At 41.7% G+C, this 21969-nt stretch overlaps 2 protein-coding genes across 4 annotated transcripts in view; one reads left to right on the top strand and one right to left on the bottom strand.

Annotated features, from left to right (window-relative positions):
* Nucleotides 1-21969, bottom strand: part of LOC146606847 (protein NLRC3-like) — a 1106670-nt gene that overhangs the window by 806827 nt on the left and 277874 nt on the right. The gene's annotated exons all lie outside the window — the stretch shown is intronic.
* The window catches only part of LOC146606850 (protein NLRC3-like), a 57884-nt gene that overhangs the window by 12004 nt on the left and 23911 nt on the right, over nucleotides 1-21969 (top strand). The window contains exon 5 of the mRNA XM_085349286.1: nucleotides 16947-17120. Coding sequence (XP_085205412.1) covers nucleotides 16947-17120 — 174 coding nt within the window. The remainder of the gene's footprint in view (nucleotides 1-16946; nucleotides 17121-21969) is intronic.

Below are 21969 nucleotides of genomic sequence, written 5' to 3'. Positions count from 1 at the left end.
GAAGAGAGACAGAGGTTAATAACAGATATGATTCAATGCAGAGAGGTCTATTAACACATAGCGAGTGAGAAAGGTGACTGGAAAGGAAAAACTCAATGCATCATGGGAATCCCCCGGCAGCCTACGGCTATTGCAGCATAACTAAGGGAGGATTCAGGGTCACCTGGTCCAGCCCTAACTATATGCTTTAGCAAAAAGGAAAGTTTGAAGCCTAATCTTAAAAGTAGAGATAGTGTCTGTCTCCTGAATCCAAACTGGAAGCTGGTTCCACAGAAGAGGGGCCTGAAAACTGAAGGCTCTGCCTCCCATTCTACTTTTAAATACTCTAGGAACAACAAGTAGGCCTGCAGAGCGAGAGCGAAGTGCTCTAATAGGGTGATATGGTACTACAAGGTCATTAAGATAAGATGGGGCCTGATTATTTAAGACCTTGTATGTGAGGAGCAGGATTTTGAATTCTGGATTTAACAGGAAGCCAAAACAGGAGAAATCTGCTCTCTCTTTCTAGTCCCTGTCAGGACTCTTGCTGCAGCATTTTGGATTAACTGAAGGCTTTTCAGCGAGTTTTTTGGACATCCTGATAATAATGAATTACAGTAGTCCAGCCTGGAAGTAATAAATGCATGAACTAGTTTTTCAGCATCACTCTGAGACAGGATATTTATAATTTTAGAGATGTTGCACAAATGGAAGAACACAGTCTTACATATTTGTTTAATATAATAATAATAATATTAATAATAATATTAGTAATGGATTGAATTTATATAGCGCTTCTCAAGGCGCCCAAAGTGCTTTATAATGACACTATTCATTCACTCTCACATTCATACACTGGCGGAGGCAGCTACAGTTGTAGACACAGCTGCCCTGGGGCAGACTGACAGAAGCGAGGCTGCCATATCGCGCCATCGGCCCCTCTGGCCAACACCAGATGTGACTTGAAGGACATATCCTGGTCAAAAATGACTTCAAGGTTCCTCCCAGCGTTACTGGAGGCCAAGGTAATGCCATCCAGAGTTAGAATCTGGTTAGATACCATATTTCTAAGCTTTTCAGGGCCGAGTACAATAACCTCAGTTTTATCTGAATTAAGAAGCAGAAAGTTAGCGGCCATCCAGGTTTTTATGTCTTTAAGACATTCCTGCAGTTTAACTAATTGGTGTGTGTTATCTGGCTTCATGGATAGATAGAGCTGGGTGTCATCAGCATAGCAGTCAAAATGTATGCTATGTCTTCTAATGATGCTGCCTAAGGGAAGCATGTATAATGTAAACAGAATTGGTCCTAGCACTGAACCCTGTGGAACACCATAATTGACCTCAGTTTGTGAAGAGGACTCTCCATTTACATGTACAAATTGGAGTCTATTAGATAGATATGATACAAACCACTGCAGTGCAGTACCTGTAATACCTACAGCATGTTCTAATCGCTCTAATAGGATATTATGGTCAACAGTATCGAACGCTGCGCTAAGGTCTAGCAGGACAAGCACAGAGATGAGTCCACTGTCAGAGGCCATAAGAAGATCATTTGTAACCTTCACTAAAGCTGTTTCTGTGCTGTGCTGAGCTCTGAAACCTGACTGAAACTCTTCAAATAAACCATTCCTCTGCAGATGATCTGTTAGCTGTTTGACAACTACTCTTTCAAGATTTTTGATATGAAAGGAAGGTTGGAGATTGGCCTATAATTAGCTAAGACTGCTGGGTCTAGAGATGGCTTTTTGAGTAAAGGTTTAACTACAACCACCTTTAGTTAACATTGAAGGGATGGAAGAGCACTGACTTTTTGTCAGCCTGGCTACAGTGCTGAAGAGAAACCTGGGGTTGTTCTTATTTTCTTCAATCAGTGATGAATAGTAAGATGTTCTGGCTTTGCGGAGGGCTTTCTTATAAAGCAGCAAACTATTTCTCCAGGCTAAATGATGATCCTCTTAATTTGTGACACGCCATTTCCTCCCCAGCTTACGAGTCATTTGCTTTAGGCTACGTGTTTGAGAATTATACCACGGAGTCAGGTACTTCTGATTAGAGACCTTAGTTTTCACAGGAGCTACAGTATCCAGAGTCGTACGTAGTGAGGAGGTGAAATTATTAACAAGATAATCGACCTCTGTTGGGGTAGCGTTCAGATAGCTGCTCTGCTCTGTGTTGGTACAGGGCATTGAAGATGATAACAGTGGGTGGATTATATTCTTAAACTTAGTTACAGCGCTTTCAGAAAGACATCTACTGTGATAAAGTCTACTCTTCACCGCTGTGTAATCAATTATTGTAAATGTAAATGTTAACAGGAAATGATCAGACAGGAGAGGGTTTTCAGGAAACACTGTTAAATGTTCAGGTTCGATGCCATATGTTAAAACAAGATCTAGAGTGTGATTAAAGTGGTGGGTGGGTTCTTTTACATTTTGAGAGAAACCAATTGAGTCTAATAACAGATTAAATGCCATGTTGAGGCTGTCATTTTTAGCATCTACATGGATGTTAAAATCACCCACAATAATTATTTTATCTGAGCTGAGAACTAAATTAGATATAAAGTCTGAGAAATCAGACAGAAACTCTGTGTAAGGCCCAGGTGGACGATAGATGATAACAAGTAAGACTGGTTTCTGAGTTTTACAGCTTGGATGCACAAGGTTAAGCATCAGGCTTTCAAATGAATTAAAAGTCTGTCTGGGTCTTTCATTAATTAATAGGCTGGTGTGAAAAATTGCTGCCACACTGCCTCCTTGGCCTGTGCTTCGAGGTTTCTGGTAGTTAGAATTAGAGATGGACCGATCCGTTATTACGTATCGGTATCGGTCCAATACTGACCTAAATTACTGGATCGGATGTCGGAGAGAAATTAAAAGATGTAATCTAATCCATTAAATATCTAAAAAGCACCTTACAAAACTTGCGACACGCCGTGACTCGGCTCATAACCCTAGTACGTTGCAGCAGTATGCATCACTTGATAGAGCGGCTGTGTGTATTTGTAGCCTCGCTACCAAACCAGCATTTCATCTCCGAGGAACTTCTCCCAGAGAGAAGTAAAGCAAGTGTGTAAGTTCATCTCTGAATGTTTGTAAAGCATTCAGGTGAAAGGTTATGTTACAAAGTATTGAGTTGTATTTTTGTTATTGACCAAATACTTATTTTCCACCCTGATTTACGAATAAATTCTTTACAAATCCTACCATGTGAATTCATGGATTTTTTTTTATATTCTGTCTCTCACAGTTGAAGTGTACCTCTGGTGCAAATTACTGACCTCTGTCATCATTTTAAGTGGGGGAACTTGCACAATCGGTGGCTGACTAAATACTTTTTTGCCCCACTGTATAAGAAACAAAACTTAAGACAGAACAGTTATCAGTCATGTACTTCATGCAAAATTTGCATATGTTTTAATGTCATCTTGATCCTCTCAGTGTAATGCTACATTTTTAATTTGAATTTATCAGAGCTAACCAAAATAGGTTTGCTTTCTTTACTTTGCGCTTGTTTTCCTGCAGTACCACGTCGTATCACATGCGCTTACCAGTCATGCTCTTTTTAAATCATTTACTATTTTAAAGGGAAAAAAGCTCGGTCCCTTGGACCAGTGTTTGTTGTTCCATAACTGTATTTTGAATGTGACGAATCTACTGTGTAATTCCTAAATATTGCTTTGGTTCTGACTATTTTCCTTCTATAAAATTTAATTGACTTCTACAGTGGCCTGTTATGGTTAATGGTAACATGGGTGATATCAAAAATTTTCTCCCCTTTAGCATTTGGCATTTTCCCAACAATATAATGTGATACCATTATCGAAACACAGTCAATAAAACAGAATTTCCTTAAAGCAAACATCAGCAACCCAGAAATAGCAGCCGAAAGGTTAAGTCTGCAGCTCCACACTCTCAAGTGAACCTCCAGTCTCCCCCTCTCTCTTCTCCACCTGCTCCTGCCATAAGCAAAACAAAGCAAAGCAAAGCATCCACCCTTCTATTGCCGGCATCGTGAATTGTTTGTCAACATTTACTTATCCTAACCTTGGTCCAGTCTTTGTCTCAGTGTCAAGTCAGTCAAAACTTTAGTCCTCATCGTCAGTCCATCACAGTTCAGTCACACACATTCATGCACACGCATTCACACGAGATATTGCTGATAGTGGAGGCTCACGCGCAACCTATGCCAGTCTCCATCACCAGCAAAATCATTTTAAAAGAAAAAACAATTGTTTATGATTTTGGACTGGATTGACTCGCTGCAATCCTTTTAGACAGGAACTCACATCCTGATCTGTTCCCACAGATAGCCTTCCCCTCAGCCCATTGCAATCTGGAAAAGCTCACCTTATATTTGATCTCACGAAAATGTTTTGCAGCGCTGTTAATTCAATCTTGCAGGCCTGCTTAGAACAAAAATGAGAAAAAAGAGAGCTGATTATTAGCTCATCAAAGCACAAAACATCATCACCATAAGGGTGACACCTGACAGGTTTTCTCTAAGTGCATTGTTACAAAAATAATGGGCCCCGTCCTCAACATGTCCATGTATAGAAACTCCCTCTATTAAAATAAAAAAAAACAACCCAAACCTAACTGTAAGAATTAACCAATCACCCAAACGAAAACCCCCAAAATCTTCAGTGTCCTGACATTCTCAGGTCAGCTGACATAGTTTCACCTGCTAAATACACAGAAAATTTTGTTAAAATCCACACAGTTTGCCCAACACTAATATTGCCAATTAAGCACTTTCTAAACACTTTATAACAATGTATCAGCACTAAATTATAAATTTCTTCTCCAGATTAGTCACAGACTTTAATTATCCTGTGCCTGCTATCATATATTTTACCAAGCAGTTCTTCTCACACAGTCACAGACATGTTTCTTTCAGTGCAAGCTTCACTCATACAGTCAGACAGGAAACTTGAGTTTTTCTTTTTTTCCTGTCCCCACTCATTCAAATAATTTGCATATCTCAAGAAGTTGCCCTGGCAAGAAAAATGCACATTCAAAACATTATCACAACATTAAATTATTTTTCTTTTCTTTTCTTCAGTAATCACTTCTTTTGCTTAATCAGCACAAAACCACTTCCATTTCACTATTTTAAAACTGCTTTAAGCTTTTAATCACTGGTTTGTCATCCCAGTCTCTTTTTCCTTTTCACCAAAATCACTCGATTGTCATGGAACTCCCCTGAGTTATTCCTCAACCTCAGCCTTTAAGTGTGTTAAATCTGCACCATTTAGCATTTATGTCATGTATTCACATTCATGAGTGTAAGCTGATCTTCATTGTATGTATGTGTTTTCTAATCAGATTAATTCATGCATCTTTGCGCTGAGCTCTGGATTCAAATTGTCTCGCCCCTCATTCTCTACAAAAATAATTTCACATGTGACAATTTGTATATGTGTCTTTTCTATTCATTCATGTAATTGTTAGTTTATTTATTTCTTTATCTCTCTCTCTCTCTCTTTTTAATTTACCTTTCTTTTGTGATGCTCTGGACCCTTCTCACCGTCCACAAGTTCACCTCAATTTTCAACCCAATTCTCATATGCTCTCACTTTAACACGTCCAGCCTTCACCTCTCACTGGTCCTCGTCACTCTACTCACAGTTGCCTGTGTATCCTTCAAATCTCCAGCAAACACAGGCCCAAATCAGCTGTTTCTTCTTCTCTGTTCATTCTCTCTTCCTCTTTTCAGTCTTTTCGTGGCGCTTCACTCCCAGCATGGCAAATATAAACCTCACAGAGTCCCGTCCAGTGCTTTTACAATCATGTCACTGGTACACTTCCCAGCTCGTGATCAAAGCGCATGTTCCATCCACAATGGTATTCGTTCATGCTGCTGGACCCTTCAGTGTCTTTTGCCTGCTGTTAATTCTTCAAGTCCACGGTGTTGCTCTGTCTGTCTTCTGTCTTTAGTAAGAGATTGGCCGTCCTTTAAGCTTCTTCTCAGGAAAACAACAGGATGAGAGGTGAAGCTGTAAAATTTCAGCCAAAACCAGGCCTGTTTGTCATCCCAATTATCTTAATCTATCATTTTACCACTTTACTCTTCCAGAAGGTTGAGCCAAGTCCATGGGCACCTGCATTAACACACTAAACCATTTGTTTAATATCATTTCAATTACTATTTCTTAACACTTTCATTCTCTAATTCTTCTGTCTTCATTTTGAAACGTCTCAGACTTCCTGGTTCACTTCCTGCCTGACACACATACGGGGGCGGTTTTCACTCACACACTCTTCACTTCACTGGATTTTCATCAGTTTCTACAGCCTAATCGAACTCTTATTTTATGTTCACACTCTATATACCCTCTGTAACTCTGCTAGTTTTAATATAAAAGAATGCACCCTCAGCACACACACACACACACACACACACACACACACACAAATATACTAAGCTCTTTGCATTTGCAAGCATTCACATCAAAATCCTCAGCATGGTTAGCACAAGTCTTTTGGCACAAATCTTCAGCACAATTAACAGTTTTTCCACACACATCACAATTTTTTTTAGCTCAGCTCTGTAGCACAAGTCACACACTTCTCTCAGCAGCCTTTTAGCACACTTCACTCATCTTCTTCAAAAAACAAATCTTCTCACACAGACACCACACCCTTTTCTATCAGACTTTCAAAACAATATGGACTTTTGACAATTCATCCAAACAACAATTTTACACTTCATTTTGTCATGTAATTAATAAAGAGCTTAGGTTTGACCAGGTACCAAAGAAAATAATTCGTACTGTACAAATAATGTAAATATGACGAAAAGATTGATATCAAACTGATCACTTGACCCATGTTACGTTACTTGCTCTTCGAGTGAATCAACAAATGGCGAAATGAAAAGAACAACAATGCTGTTTTTTAGGCAAGGCAAGGCAAGTTTATTTGTATAGCACAATTCAACAACAAGGTGATTCAAAGAGTCTTAGTTTACATGTGTGTTTATTTCATATTTTCAGTTGTTTCCGTCCACGGCTAAACAAACTCTCTAAATCGGTTTCAGTAATGCACTGATATACAACAATGGACATAAGGAGCTTCTTTCAAAGAAAAAACTCTGGTAGATGTTATTTTATATATTATGCTTTGTATGTTCTTCAGTATATTTCTATGCAAAACAAGAGGAATTTCAATACACAGCAGTATATTCACAGTTCACCAGATATTTACATACACTTTAGGGAAAAAACATAAAAACTTTTTTTTTTTACTGTTAAACATAAATTTAGAGTAAACTTGTTTTGTTTTAGATAAATAAATGTTGAAATATCTTTTGAATTAGTTCAATGTCAGAGTAAAAAGAGAGAGCTGTCTATTTTAATCACTTTCATCAAATGTAGGAGTACATGTACACTAAGTTTATTGTTAATTAATAAGAAAACTCCAGACGATTCAATTCTGAGCTGAAGAACCTTCTGATAGGTTAGTAGAGTCCATGTGAGTAAATTGGTGGCACACCTGTGGATTCATATAAGACACCCCCAAAATGCAGAGCCTGTTTCTTTGGCATAGGAAAAATCAAGAGATATTAACCAAAACACCAGGAAAGGAATTGTGGCGCTCCATAAGTGTGGCTCAATTTTGAATACAATTTGGTGCCATTTGCAATTAACCCTCTCAAGCAATGTTCCATCTAAGCTGCGCACGTGCGCAATTGCGCACTGCTGGCACGCTCTCTGCGCACAGAAAATCTGCGTTGCGCACAAAAAAAAATCTCACCTGAATGGAAATTAAAATGAATACTTTAACAATTCTGTTCTGCAGTGTTAGTCAGTGACTGGCTGCTCCCGTATGGGATTAGAACGATGCCACCTTATCCCATAGTCCAGCCAATAATGCGATTCACATTCGTATATACGCAGCTAATCAACGTTGTTGACAGGCTCTGACAGCGTCCTTATGTGCCGACACCGGTGTTTTAGCAAAGCAGCTGATGTGGAGTGAAGCCACATTAATGACAACGTGTACAACCATTGGAGATGTGAGCAGGACAGACGGAACAACTGACGGACAAAGTGTGGACTTTATACCAGGTTTTAAATTGTGTTGATCGGCCACGTAAAACCAGAGTTATGATAAAATATCTGCAATGTTTGGTTTTCTTCCTGAATACTGTCGTTGTTTATATTTACTGCGGGAAGAAACGGTAAAAACGGCGTTTTATAAGAAAAAAGGCTTGAAAGCACTCTCCACCTGGGAGCAGAAACAAACTCCACCCCCCTCTCCCTTTCCTATTCGTCCAAAAAAGTACCATGTCGACCAATCAAAAAATGATATGGCAACGTGGCAACATCTAGTTGTTAAGAAACGGGGGGAAGTTTTAGGAGTGATGGCGGTGTTTTGAGATGTGAGAGATTTGAGACGTTTAGCACAAATCTTGTGTAGTCAGTGTGTAGTGTCGTCAATAGTTTTGTTGTGTGTGTCAGAACAATGAGGCGACTGCTGAATGTAACAGGCGTTACAGCAGTGATACATCTCCTGTTGTCAGGCCTGGGCCCTATTTCAGGAAGCCGGTTTAGAAAACTTAGAGTGAAAAACGATACTCAGGGTTGAGTAACCCCGAACTGTCCAACTCGGAATATTCGGTTTCAGAAAGGCTGATAACAAGTAGTTCAATCAACGCGGAGTTGCTTTAACCCCAAGTCAAGCGCGCGGACGAGGATACATAAAGCCCTGATTAGTGGAGCACAGATTAAGCGAGTCACCATGGAGACGGAGGGAAAGAAGGCGCGGTCAATGTATTTTACAGCGCTTGACGCCGAAATTCTGATGGCAGCATATGCCGATAACATGCAAATTCCACGGAAAAAAGTAACACAGCCTCAGCTGCAAAAGAAAGGGAGCATGCATGGCAAAACAAAGCCGACAGAGTCAATGCGTGAGTGTTAATTTAAACATTGATCTAGGGATTTCCACCCATTTAACACGTTATTTTATTATATGTTATTTTATTTTTTATTCTATACATTTTATTTTGTGATGTGATTTGAGCGCAGGTGCAACCCAACAGGCCCCAAACGTTCCTGGCAGCAAGTAAAGATGAAATATAAAAATATAGTCCAAACAGGTAAGGTGTAATTGTATTATGAGCCATAGTGCTTGGTCTGTTTGTCCTATGTAAATCAATTGCAGTTAGAGGCTACATTAATTTCCCCTCTGTAAGCACTTATTGAAACTATCTGAGCACATTACAAGTACATATTTGCTTACTCTGTATGCTCAAATGTGACCCGTTATAGCCACTAGAAAAAGAGCGGAGGCCCGAAAAACAGGTGGGGGTCCTCCACCACCACCACCACTCACAGAGCCTGGCCACTTGGCTTCCACATTTGTGATAATGTTGGCAGCATCACATATGATCTTCACAGTGCAGAGAACACAAATTAGCATCCATTACTATAATGGAATAATTTGTTAGTTTGAAATGCTACAGGGAACTATGTACCTGTACATTAATGCTGTGGAAAGACTTCCTGTTCACATAGTCTCCTTCATTTACTGAAGGAGCAATGATTGGAATGTGAGTGCCATCTATACAGCCAATCACGCCTGGGAACCGTGGGAATAAATGTAGAATTTAAGTGGTAGTTCAAATATCACCACATCATAAATTAGGTTTTGGTCATCCTTATACCTGCAATTTTGTGGCATCCCTCTTTGATGAATCTTGTGGGTCTATGACCGGGGAACACCACAAACGAGTACAGGAGACGTTTCAGTGCAACTGTAACATTCCTGACTGCCCGACAGACGGTAGCCTTGGAAACGTGCTCAGCGTCACCAATATTATACAGAAAGCTCCCGTTTGCAACAAACCGAAGTGCAATACAAATAATATGTACAGAACTGAGAGAATGTCCGCGATGTGTCACATGAGCAATATTAGGCCTGAGGATGTTATTCACGTAAATTATAGATTGTGCTGGAAAACGGTAACGTTCACACAGGAAATCATCAGGGAATGGTAAAATGTCCAAACGCGCTCTAATCACTCTCTCCCGGCGGGGAGCTCTGCGGAGAATTCGTGCTTCAACATCTACTGGCTCTTCAAGGAAGGGACACGCCATGTCTGACACTTCCTACAGTCAGGTTTCCGACAAAGAGGCGGGGACAGTCAGGGTTAGTTGAAGTAAACCTGCTAGAGGGCAGGTTAGCTTCACGGAGTGTGTCGTCATAGTGACTCACTCAGGCTTCATCTGAACTCGCTTTGTGAAACCGAAAACCCGGGGTTTTCGTTCACTCACGGTATACTTACTCAGAGTTTGCACTAAACCGGCTTCCTGAAATAGGGCCCTGCAGGTATCAGGCTGTTGTTCTACTTTATCTCATAGGTGATAGAAGTTATTTTTTGGAGGGACACAAATAATTTGTGTGGCATCAAATTTGATGCAGAACGGCTGATTGTTCTGTAAATAGTTTGAAATGTTTATTTAAAAATGCCTTGGCCGCATTTAAAAATAAATAGCTGCATAAAACTTTGTTGTTTGCCAAACTGAGTTACTTTTTTGAAGAAGTAACTATGTAATTAATTGCCCAGCATTGGTCATTATATACTATATTTTGCAGACAGGACTCTCTCCCAGACCACAGACTCATACTCATAATACAAGTCAGAGCTTTTTGGAAAAAAAAGGAGAAAAAAGAAAGTTGTGTTTTCGAAATTGGAGTTCAAGTTATTTTTACTTCCAATAGTGTTAACATACTACACAGGTCAATGACTAGATTTTTTTTTTTTTAAATTTTCATTGTAAGTGGGCTAAAGCAGTTAATTAAAAGTAGTCTGACATAAATGTAAATTATTCTAATAAACCATGTAACTTGGATGGATTAGATGCCGGTGTGTCCACAGTGCACACGTCTGATGTCGCTCACAGTGGTCCAAGGGACTGCTCAGGGAATTAGAGGGAACATTGCTTAACAACCTGATTACCCCACATACATATTTTATGAGTTTTTTTTACTCAGAAGTACCACTGCAGGACTTGGTTAGGGTTGGTTAGGGTTAGTGTGCTGATAGTGTTAGTGCAGCTGTCCCTTTAATAGTTCTGATACCTGGTGACATCACAGGAAGCCGGAAGTAGTAAGGTTTAGTGAAGTTTGCACATGGCCAACGAGACTGCCATGAATCCAAATGCATCTGCCCTCAATCCTTCGTCTTTTGGAGCATTGTCTGTATGTATATTGTTTATTTGATACTTATCTGTAGTTCTGTGGTTGTATTTTGTGACATGAGGGAAGTTTAATGTGTAACTTTGATACGTTGTTGAAGCCACATGTTTAGAGCACGGCTAATGCTTATTCTTGCAGCTAAAGTGCTACGCTACGTTGATTTAGATTATTGTAGACTTGTAGGTACAGTGTATATGTAAGATTTAAAGAATATACTGTAATTGTAATTGTGTTATGCTTGTTTCAGTTTCACACTTTCTACATCATTAAACCTGTGGACAAAGAGTAATGGTCTTCACAGTCTTGATGGAAGAAAAGTGTTGAACCTTGCTGCCGGTTCCTCTTCTGTGCAGTGTGAAGAGGGAAAGACAGTACAGTTAGAGTTAGCAAACAAAAACTTAATTTGAGCCTGAGAGGGTTAAGATATTGCATACAATTTCTCTCTTTACTCTTAAAGTTAACAAATATGTTTTTTATATTTATCAATCTAAAAAAATAAACATTTAGTCTGATTTGATGTTACAATTAAAAGGTGTTTTTGTTTTTATCTGAAGAGTACATAAATATCTGGTTCCAACTGTATATTTGATGATGTTGGTGTTTGACTTGATTGTCAGCACAAAGAGGGAGAGGAGAATGAGGACATAACAGAGATGGAACAAGAGCAGGTGAGACAGACAGGTTAGTCAAATGGTTGTTTGCCAAAACTCATCAGAACATGTATCTCGTACCTAGTGTTTCTTTTTAGATACCATTTGTTACTTTTCAAATTCTATATTTATTAAGTTATGCAGGCTTGTTTGCACAAGAAGGCTAAATAATTATATAAACCTTTCTGAAACTAAATAGTGTACTTTGGTAGAATTAAAAATAAGTGTAGTGCGGGTCTATGATGATTTTTAGTGCTGCTATCATCTAGTTTTGATTCTGGTTCTGAATCTTTGGTGAAGTCCTCAGTAGTCCTGATTTTGAACTGTTATACCTCTGTTTTAATTCCGAATCAGTTCTGGGTCTGGTTGAATTGGGGTTTAGTCCTCATGTTTTGATACAGCCCCGACTTTGTTCTGCCTTGCTGCATAATTAAAAACCTAGTTTAAGGTGTCCTGCATATGTGATTTTTTTTTCCTATATGAAGTCATATAGGAAAAAAAATATATAGTTCTTTTTTTAACAAAATTCAAAACAGAGCCTATTAATCTTTCAGTCATTTCTACCTTTACTTAATTTCCTTTCGCTGCTCAGCTCTTACACAGTGGCTCAGCTATGCTCCAATCCCTCCATATTGTGGCCAATTACATGCGAGGATATAGGATAATATCATTATGTGAAAAACAGAGAGGGTGAGAGACGCAACAGTCAAGTGGAGCGTGCGTCTTTCCTCTCAGTAAGTGAATGAGACAGTAGACAGCAGTGAGGAGGGCTGTGCAAAATCAAAAACACATAAATATGCCTGACACTAGGGGTGGGCGATATGAACGATATACGATAGAAACGATATAAATTTGGCCAACGATAGAGATTTTAACTATATTGCTCTATCACAATAGCGCACGTTGATGATGTCATCAAGCTGCGCCTGTTTGGGTCAGCTACAACCATTATCATCTGCAAATTATGGTGGGCGTCAGTCATGGCAAAGAGATGAAGCACTTTTGAAATATGGGGAAAGCCGAAACTTGCGCTTCCTCCACTTCCATAACATTGATTCATTAATGTTGAATTCTCTCGCTGCTGCTCTATTTGTCATGGTCCTGGGTCGTTGACCCAGCATTTTGTGTTTTGTGATTATTTTCCTCTGTTCTAGTTATTCTGTGTCCTCCCCCCTTGTGTCCAGTTCGGGTCCTAGATTTCCTGTTTTGTTCTGAAAGTCTGTGTCTGTTGTCATTGTGTTCAGCTTGTCTCCTCCGGTCCTCATGTGTATTAGGTTCAGCTGTTCTTCCCTCCTGTGTGTGATTACCTGATTGCCTTGTGTGTGTATATTTTGTTGGTGTCGGTCTGTGTTCATTGTCGGCTCGTCTCTGTTCATCTGTTTTTCTTGGTATCCTCTTCCTTAGGCTGCGTCTCTCTGCTCTGGTCTCTGTTTTGTTAAGATTTCAGGTTTGCTCTTTAGTTTCTCCCAGTTTAGGTTTCCGTTAAGTAATCTCTCACGCTTCGTTGCCTGTTTTTGCCACTGCCACCTTGTAAATAAACGTCACTCGAATCATCAGTCACTGCTGCATTTTGGGTCCTCCTTTTCTTCCACACCACACGGCTCACCCCGCCAGCCGTGACAGTACAAGCCGACCAAACATGGACCCAGCAGCATCCGCACCTTCCCAGGAGTTTAGGGAGGAAGTGATTGACTCTGTTTCGAGGTTGGTTAACCTGTGGCTTGAACGTGAGGGGGAGGAATTTCACCCCGCTGTGGAAGCCAGGCTACAGCAGCTAATTTCTTCTCACCCCTGGCTACTGGACTCTCTTCACCCGCTCGCACAGAATTTCATACTTAATGAACTGCACCTTCACCCACCAGCTGCTACCGCTTCCCGACCCAGCCCGGCGGTGAATGTTTTGCACTGCCCGCCGGGCAATCTGCAGCCCGGCCCGCCGGATGTGGAATTACCCGGCCGGTCGGAGCTATCTCCGAGAAGGAAGCGACGTTCACGCCGCCGACGCCCATCGCCTCAGCCGGGCCCCGAGACCTCTGAGTTGCCGGCTGTGGTGAGTAGAAAATACACTCTGTCTGTTTTGCCAGACCTTGTGACTGTTTATTCCGGGGCTGTGTTTTTTAAGTCAGCTGCCCAGCAGCCACTAGCTCAGTTAGCCGCTCAGTCGTCACCTCCATCACATTCAGCCTCACGACCCATAGCCCAGTTACAGTCACAGCCAGACCTACTACAAACTATGTTACAGTCCATAGCCCGGTCAGTAGCTCAGTTGGTAGAAGACTCATCAGCCTTGTCATCAGCTCAGCCGCCTATTCAGCCATCATTTTCACCTACTCCTCCTGTACAACAAGTTAAGTCCATCCAACCCGAAAAGAACTATTTTTCATCTGTTCATTCCAAGCAGAGAGACAAACCACACAATATTGTAATCAGTCCTCAAAAGCTGGCCAGTTCAGAGACTGTGATGCACTCCAGGGCCTCCCCAGCTTCATCCACGCCGCCGGCAGCAGCAGCTTCATCCTCGCCTGGTCCGGCTCCGGCTTCATCTTCGCGTGGTCCGACTTCAGCATCACCCACGCCGTCGCCTGGTCCGGCTTCAGCATCCTCAGCGCCGCCTGGTCCGGCTTCAGCATCCTCAGCCTCGCCTGGTCCAGCCTCCGTCTCACCTGGTGCTGCGGGGGCCACGCAGCCTTCGGGTCCGGACTTGTGTTGCTGCTGCCGTTGCTGTCCGCATGGTCGGCCGCCTGAACTGTTTCCCCGTCGCCGCCGTTGCTGTCCGCACGGTCAGCCGCCTGAACTGTTTCCACTTCGCCACCGCTGCCTTCCGCGAGGTCGGCTTTTGGGTCTGTGTCGCCAACGTGGCCGGCCTCAGAAGATGAATTGTCCTGGACTTCTGAGTTGTCAGCCTCCGGGCTGGCCTCCTGAACTGTGTTTTGTTCTTGAACTCCAACATGTGTGTTTTTGTTTTGGACAATTCCCTTGGTTCGCTGGAGCTTGTTTTTGTTCGGTCTGTGTTCATTGTCGGCTCGTCTGCGTTCATCTGTGTTTCTTGGTATCCTCTTCCTTAGGCTGCGTCTCTCTGCTCTGGTCTCTGTTTTGTTAAGATTTCAGGTTTGCTCTTTAGTTTCTCCCAGTTTAGGTTTCCGTTAAGTAATCTCTCACGCTTCGTTGCCTGTTTTTGCCACTGCCACCTTGTAAATAAACGTCACTCGAATCATCGGTCACTGCTGCATTTTGGGTCCTCCTTTTCCTCCACACCACACAGCTCACCCCGCCAGCCGTGACACTATTCCCATATTGTTGCAGTATATTAATAACTGACCTCGTATTGTGGATGAATAATCTCAGTTGTTCTCCTGACTGAAGTTTGGCCCGTGTATAGCATCCTGCTATGCGATTGCATTTGTCCCTGACCACCAGAATCCCTCACGTTAACTTTTATCGAGTGGAAAAAAAAGTTGGCGTTCATCCTCCAGCTTCACTGTGCTAATGTTATGCTAACATAGCTGTGTCACTAGCAATCACGTAGCACAACATTATATACCAGGTAGTCCAACTTCAGTAACCCTGCAAACGCCACTGCTGTTTAGTTTTCCATCTTCATTTATGTTGGAAGTGGTAGCAGAGCTGTACGTTTTAATTCGTTTCAAAAATCTCTCAGTCAGAACATGGTATGTCATGTTTAGGTGGAAACTAGCGAGCTAACTTCATGTTAACTTCTAACTCCGTTAAATTTAATAAATTCTGTTTTCATGGATGCATGGGTGTAAAACTCAATTCTTACACCTGGTAAAGCAGCAACACTGATGATTTTATTAAAGATGGAAGAATTTAGACGGTTTTTAGACTGTCGTTTCACTTTGGGACCTGAAGTAGACAGAGTTTTGGACCCAGATTACTCCGCGAAGCTCCTTACTATGGCAGCCATAATGCTCTGACATCAAAATATTTTTTAACAGATTTCTACACACCAAAATCGGTTCGAGGACAGTAAGCACAACCAGAATTCATACATAAGGCACACTCGATTTTTGAGAAAATTAAAGGATTTTAAGTGTGCCTTATAGTGTGGAAAATACACACGTTATACAGAAGAAAAGAATATATCGTGATATATATCGTTACAGCACGTGCTTCAAATTATATCGCGATATGGATTTTAGGCCATATCGCCCAGCCTACCTGACACCCATAAACGAAGCAGTATCTGGCTGCAGTTTAAAGACTTTTCTGTCTCGGTCTTGGTCTCATCTCGACTTGGTCTTGGTCTCGTCTCGACTTGGTCTTGACTTGGTCTCGATACCCTCTGGTCTTTGTCTTGTCTTGGTCTCGGATTAGGCGGTCTTGACTACAAGTCTAGTCACTAGCAGTATGGTCTGTGGTTCTCTAGCTGTGTCACCACCAGCTTCCTGCTAAGTGTCAAATGTTTTGTTGTTTACCTGCCTCTTTCAACACTAAATCTGTGTCACTGTCCTGAAAATGTAGCCTAAGACAGAAACTTGTAGTAAACAAACAGCCAATTAAATTTTCCCCGTTCTTTGACACACCCACCAAGTAGAAAAACAAATAAATAAAAAAGTCTGGTTATTGGTTACTCCATCTGTTCTCAGAAATGTGCATGTAGACATTCCTGTTACTACAATATTTCTGGGCCAGAGCATCTGACATGGAAACTAATTTGAAACTGAAACATTGGCTTCCAGGAAAAATTGAGAGTCTCTGTGGAAAACTCTGTGGTCACTCCTTGATGATCATCTGCATGTTTTGGTTTGGAAAATGTTTTGCACCAGATGACCTTCTTGTTGATAAACTTCTGTATATTTCCAGGCTTGGGACCGAGCAGAATTATGTCTGATTCTTTCTTTCATCTGATCAATAACACTCAAATTGAAAACATTTTCTGTCAGAGTGATTCAAAAAAATGTTTTGAATATTTGTTACTTTTAGGTTTGACTTTGACTGTAATTCATTATTTTCTAAATGCTCCCACAGGAGTCTTCAACTGCTGAGGTGAGATTACAGAGGGAGAGGCATTGAAAAAGAGAAAGTACTTCTCCCACAATAGCTTCTATTAAGTGGCTACCTTTTCCTTTTTTTTCTGTGTGCAGGCTGTCAGGCTGTCTGATCACAGAGGAAGGCTGTACTTCTCTGGCCTCAGCTCTGAGCGCCAACCCCTCCCATCTGAGAGAGCTGGACCTGAGCTACAATCATCTAGGGACATCAGGAATTGAGCTCTTTTCAGCTAGACTAAAGGATCTAAATTGGAGACTGGACACTCTCAGGTATGAGAATAATATCTGACAGAGGAGGAAGAGCTGGAAATATTTCATTTAGATAATTATTTTTTTAATTCCTGTTTGTTTCGTGCACACATGACATAAACAATCACATGCAGGAAACTTCGATCTATTGTCGTGTTCATTTTTTATATGAATGTGGTAGTCTGCTGCGAATCCTCCCCATTCAGTCCTGACCTATGTGCTCCTTTCCTGGAATCAGAAAGAGACAAAAAAAACCACACCCTGCTTAGCCTTTTTTTATCTGCTTATATCCATTATTCTTCTGATTCCAAGGCGCAGTTCAGGAAATCTTGTTCAGACTTCCTGACCCAGAAACTATCCTACCTATTATCGTTTATGTGTAAGCATGCAGCAAAAAGGACCCTCACAGGGCTCGAGAGTGGGACTAATTTGGTCGCAAATTAGACCTAATTTCTCAAAGGTGCGACTAAAAAGAATCCTCGGTCGCAGTGGTGCGACCAGAAGTTTGAGTAAAAAAAAAAGTCTCATATCTCTGAAAGTCTCTGTATATTCAACATCACATTATACCCGTGGTCAAGGGCAGAACCTGTTAGATGCCCATGCTGAAGCAAAGATGTTCAGATTTTCAGTTTGAAGCCTTTGAGACACTTTTAATTTCGATCTTCTTTATATTTAATATATCTTGAGAAGTTTAATTTTAAGCTCTAATGCACTTTTTCAGTACCGTATTTTTCAGACTATAAAATGCACTTAAAATCCTTTATTTTCGCAAAAATTTGAAAGTGAAACTTATAATCTGGTGCACCTTATGTATGAATTCTGGTTGTGATTACTGACTGTGAACCGATTTCATGTGGTACACAGCGCTCAAAAATCTGTCAGAATATTTTGGTAAGTTATGAAGCCACAACACTTAATGGATAGTTGGTACATACCGTGCTTTAACATAATATTACCGTATTATGTGTGGATAAGGACCCCAAAATGGCACCTGTTAAGAGACATGCTTACAAAACGGATCTCAAACTCAAGGCTGTCAGTCACACAGTAGATGATGGGAATAAAGTAGCTCCGAGAGAATTCAGCATTAATGAATCAATGGTACGGAAGTGGAGGAAGCAAGAAGAATGAGTTGAGTAAAGTTTGACTTATCTGACTGTTTTGCTTAATGCGCCTTATAATTCGGTGCACCTCCAGCAATAAAGCAGACTTTTGAGTTTAAATCTCGCCTTTGCCTATTAGTCTGAGTTTGGGCCTGCCCACACACAGATCAGGGCAGGTTCATACGTCATCACTTAACCATTTAAAACCGGCCAGAGCGGGCACGCTTCGTTTTGCATAACTATTTTTAAATCCCTGTAGAACTGTAACCATGTAAGGTAGTGCAATAATTTTTTTTTTCATATGAAACCGGAGGAGTTGTACTTACATGTTATGCCAAAATAACTCCTCCGCTTTTTGTGAGTGTGGATGCTGCCTCTCTTTGCTCTTTAAATGCTTTGCTTCTTTTATTGATTTTTATAATGATTTTTTCCCTTTTTTCCGTATGAGCTTACCTGCGATAGCTTCTGGACACTTATAGATCATTAGGACTAAAGTGTTCTTAACAGAAACAGCAACATTTTTATAGTTACCTTATCCTCAGCGCTCCGTGTGTCTGTGGCCTACACACAGCTGAAGCCTGATTACAGCATCTGGGCACCGAACAGCCTCAATAGCCTGGAAAGGTGCTAACCACTAGGCTAACTAGCAACAAGATGCCTTCCCTCTCCACAGATAACTACCACAGCCTCCTGCAGAAGATTGTAGTACTGGAGACAAAAATTCATCACTTAGAAGTAAACGTGACTGGGTAAATGGACTGTGTGGAAATGAAACAACCTTGCCTTTGATTCAAAACAATGGCGATGAGCAAGCTAGTACACAACTAAGGAGCACAGATAACATGACATAGAAAGTAGACTCTGTGCTTTATAAGAAATCCTAAAGCGATAATCCCTCCTTAGACTGTCTTGGTGCAAAACCAAGACATAAATCATGTCTCCTGGAAGGGGGAGGACGTATCACAGGCAGGGCACAGCGAGCTGAAATCTCTGAAACCGACTGGCCTTCACTTCCTACGAGACAGAGAAGCTCTTCTACCCCTGTATATGGGAGGAAACAGGACTGGACAACCGTAAATAGGAAGGTTAATAACAAACCTCCAAATCAACTGAATGTGAACTTGCAGAACAGATTTGTTCCACTATCAAAGGACCCCGATCTCTATCGGATATCCATCCATCTAAAAGTAGCGAAGTAAGGTCTGAAAATCTGTTGAAAAGTAAAAGGCCTACAGATTACCATACAAAGATCACTACTCTCCTCAGTGACAACAATACCTACGAAGCCTTAAAGCGAGACCCCACAAGCAGCTACAAAAAGAAAGCTATAGCTTGCCTTCAAGACTTTGAAAAGGACAAAATTATTGACCGCCTTACATATCACCGCCTTTACCCAGGGGATGCCATACCCTGCATCTACGGACTTCCTAAAATCCACAAGGAAGCTGTCCCACTCAGACCCATAGTCAGTAGCATAAACTCAGCCACTTATAACATTGCTAAACACCTTGCTACCATCCTTGCTCCTCTCGTGGGGAACACCCCACACCACATCAAGAACTCCACCGACTTCACCGACAAGGTCCAGAAACTTACCCTGGATCCAGATGAAACCATGGTGTCCTTTGATGTAGTCTCTCTCTTCACTTGCATACCCACCACGGAGGCCGTGGAGACTGTCAGAAAACGACTACAAGAAGACAGCTCCTTGGAGGACAGGACCAACTTCACACCTGATCAGATTTGCACCCTGTTAGACCTCTGCCTCACCACTACATATTTCAAATACAACGAAGGCTTTTACAGACAAAAACATGGCTGTGCCATGGGCTCCCCCGTGTCACCTATTGTAGCCAACTTTTACATGGAGGAAGTGGAAAGAAAGGCTCTTGGCTCTTTCAAAGGAAGAGTACCCAGCCACTGGTACAGATATGTGGACGACACCTGGGTCAAAATCAAGACACAAGAAGTGGAATCCTTCACTGCGCACATTAACGCTGTGGATAAAAACATCAAGTTCACCAGGGAAGACACAAAGGACAACTGTTTGCCTTTCCTGGACTGCGCTGTGCACATTGAAGAGAACGGCAACCTCAACATCGAAGTCTACCGGAAGCCCACACATACGGACCAGTACCTCCTCTTTGACTCCCATCACCCTCTGGAACACAAACTTGGAGTAATTAGGACCCTACACCACCGGGCAGAACATGTTCCCTCTAAGCCTGAAGGAAAAAAGAAGGAACACACACATGTAAAGGAAGCACTCAAAACGTGCGGCTATCCTAAATGGGCGTTCTTAAAGTCAGCAAAGAGGCACAGAAAAGAAGACCAGACACCAGCGAGGGAGGATAAGAAGGACAGACGCAACAACATTGTCATCCCCTATGTAGCCGGTGTATCAGAAAAACTCAGGAGAGTTTTCTCCAAGCATGACATCCCGGTGCATTTCAGACCCAGCAACACGCTCAGACAAAAACTGGTTCACCCGAAAGATAAAACGCCAAAACACAGACTTAACAATGTGGTGTTTGCTGTACAGTGCAGCGAGGAATGCCCAGACCTCTACATTGGAGAGACCAAACAGCCACTTCACAAGCACATGGCACAACATAGAAGAGCCACCTCCACAGGACAAGACTCAGCAGTCCATCTGCATCTTAAGGAAAAAGGACACTCTTTCGAGGATGCCAATGTTCACATTTTGGACAGAGAGGACAGATGGTTTGAAAGAGGAGTGAAAGAAGCCATCTATGTCCACTGTGAGCGACCATCTTTGAACAGAGGCGGGGTTTACGACACCAACTCTCTGCCATCTATAATCCAGTTTTGAGATCCCTTCCCAGACGCCTTAACGCCCACTCACATCCTGGGCCATCTGATCTCAGGAATTCGCATGATAAGGTGGGGCCAGGTTTCACAATGAACCCACCCGAAACTCTGGCTGATTGGGGCCCACACCCAATTTCACACCTTGGCTCAGGCGATTAGAGGATCATCAGGGGTCCTTTTGTCCCTCTGTGGGGGGTCACTCCCACTAGGTTTATATCTGGGACTCTCCACCATTTGACCTTAGAACTGAAGAAGCTTCTCGGATGAGAGGTGAAACGTCTTCAAGTAACTTAAAGAAGTCCAGACGCTTTTCTTTGCAAGCTCCTTTGACTACGATGACCTGGATGACTGAGAACCTTCACAGACATCTTTAAATATAGTAAACATACCTTGTGTGCCACAGACTGCTCCCAAACACGAGGGGACAAGTAATGCCTCTAAAACACTTAAGTTGGCTTTATTAAACGTTAGATCTTTAGCTGGGAAAACATTTTTAATCAATGATTTAATCACTGAGCACAGCCTTGATTTTATGTTTTTAACTGAAACTTGGTTGGACCAAAGTAACAGTGGAGCTGTTCTCATCGAGACGACCCCTCCTAACTACAGTTTTATCAGTGAGGCCAGGGTGAACAGGAGAGGAGGAGGGGTCGCTGTCTTATTTAATGAATCATTTCAATGTAAGCAGCTATCTCCTGGAAGTTTTCAGTCTTTTGAATATGTGGCTTTACAGCTGAAGGCCCCATCCAAAGTTGTGTTTCTTAATGTTTACAGGCCTCCCAAATACTGCACAGACTTTTTTAATGACCTCAGGGAACTGCTGTCTGTGATCTGTGTTGATTTAAACTGTGTAATTATTGTTGGGGATTTTAACATCCATGTGGACAACCCTCAGGACAAAGGGACTAAAGACCTGAGTAACACTCTGGGCAACT

This window comes from Diplotaxodon limnothrissa, unplaced genomic scaffold (genome assembly GCF_057381915.1).
Source record: "Diplotaxodon limnothrissa isolate DT_005_m unplaced genomic scaffold, D_limnothrissa_male_GT1.1 unmapped_scaffold_4, whole genome shotgun sequence".
Lineage (NCBI taxonomy): Eukaryota > Metazoa > Chordata > Actinopteri > Cichliformes > Cichlidae > Diplotaxodon > Diplotaxodon limnothrissa.
This window is presented reverse-complemented; position numbering and strand designations above follow the sequence as displayed.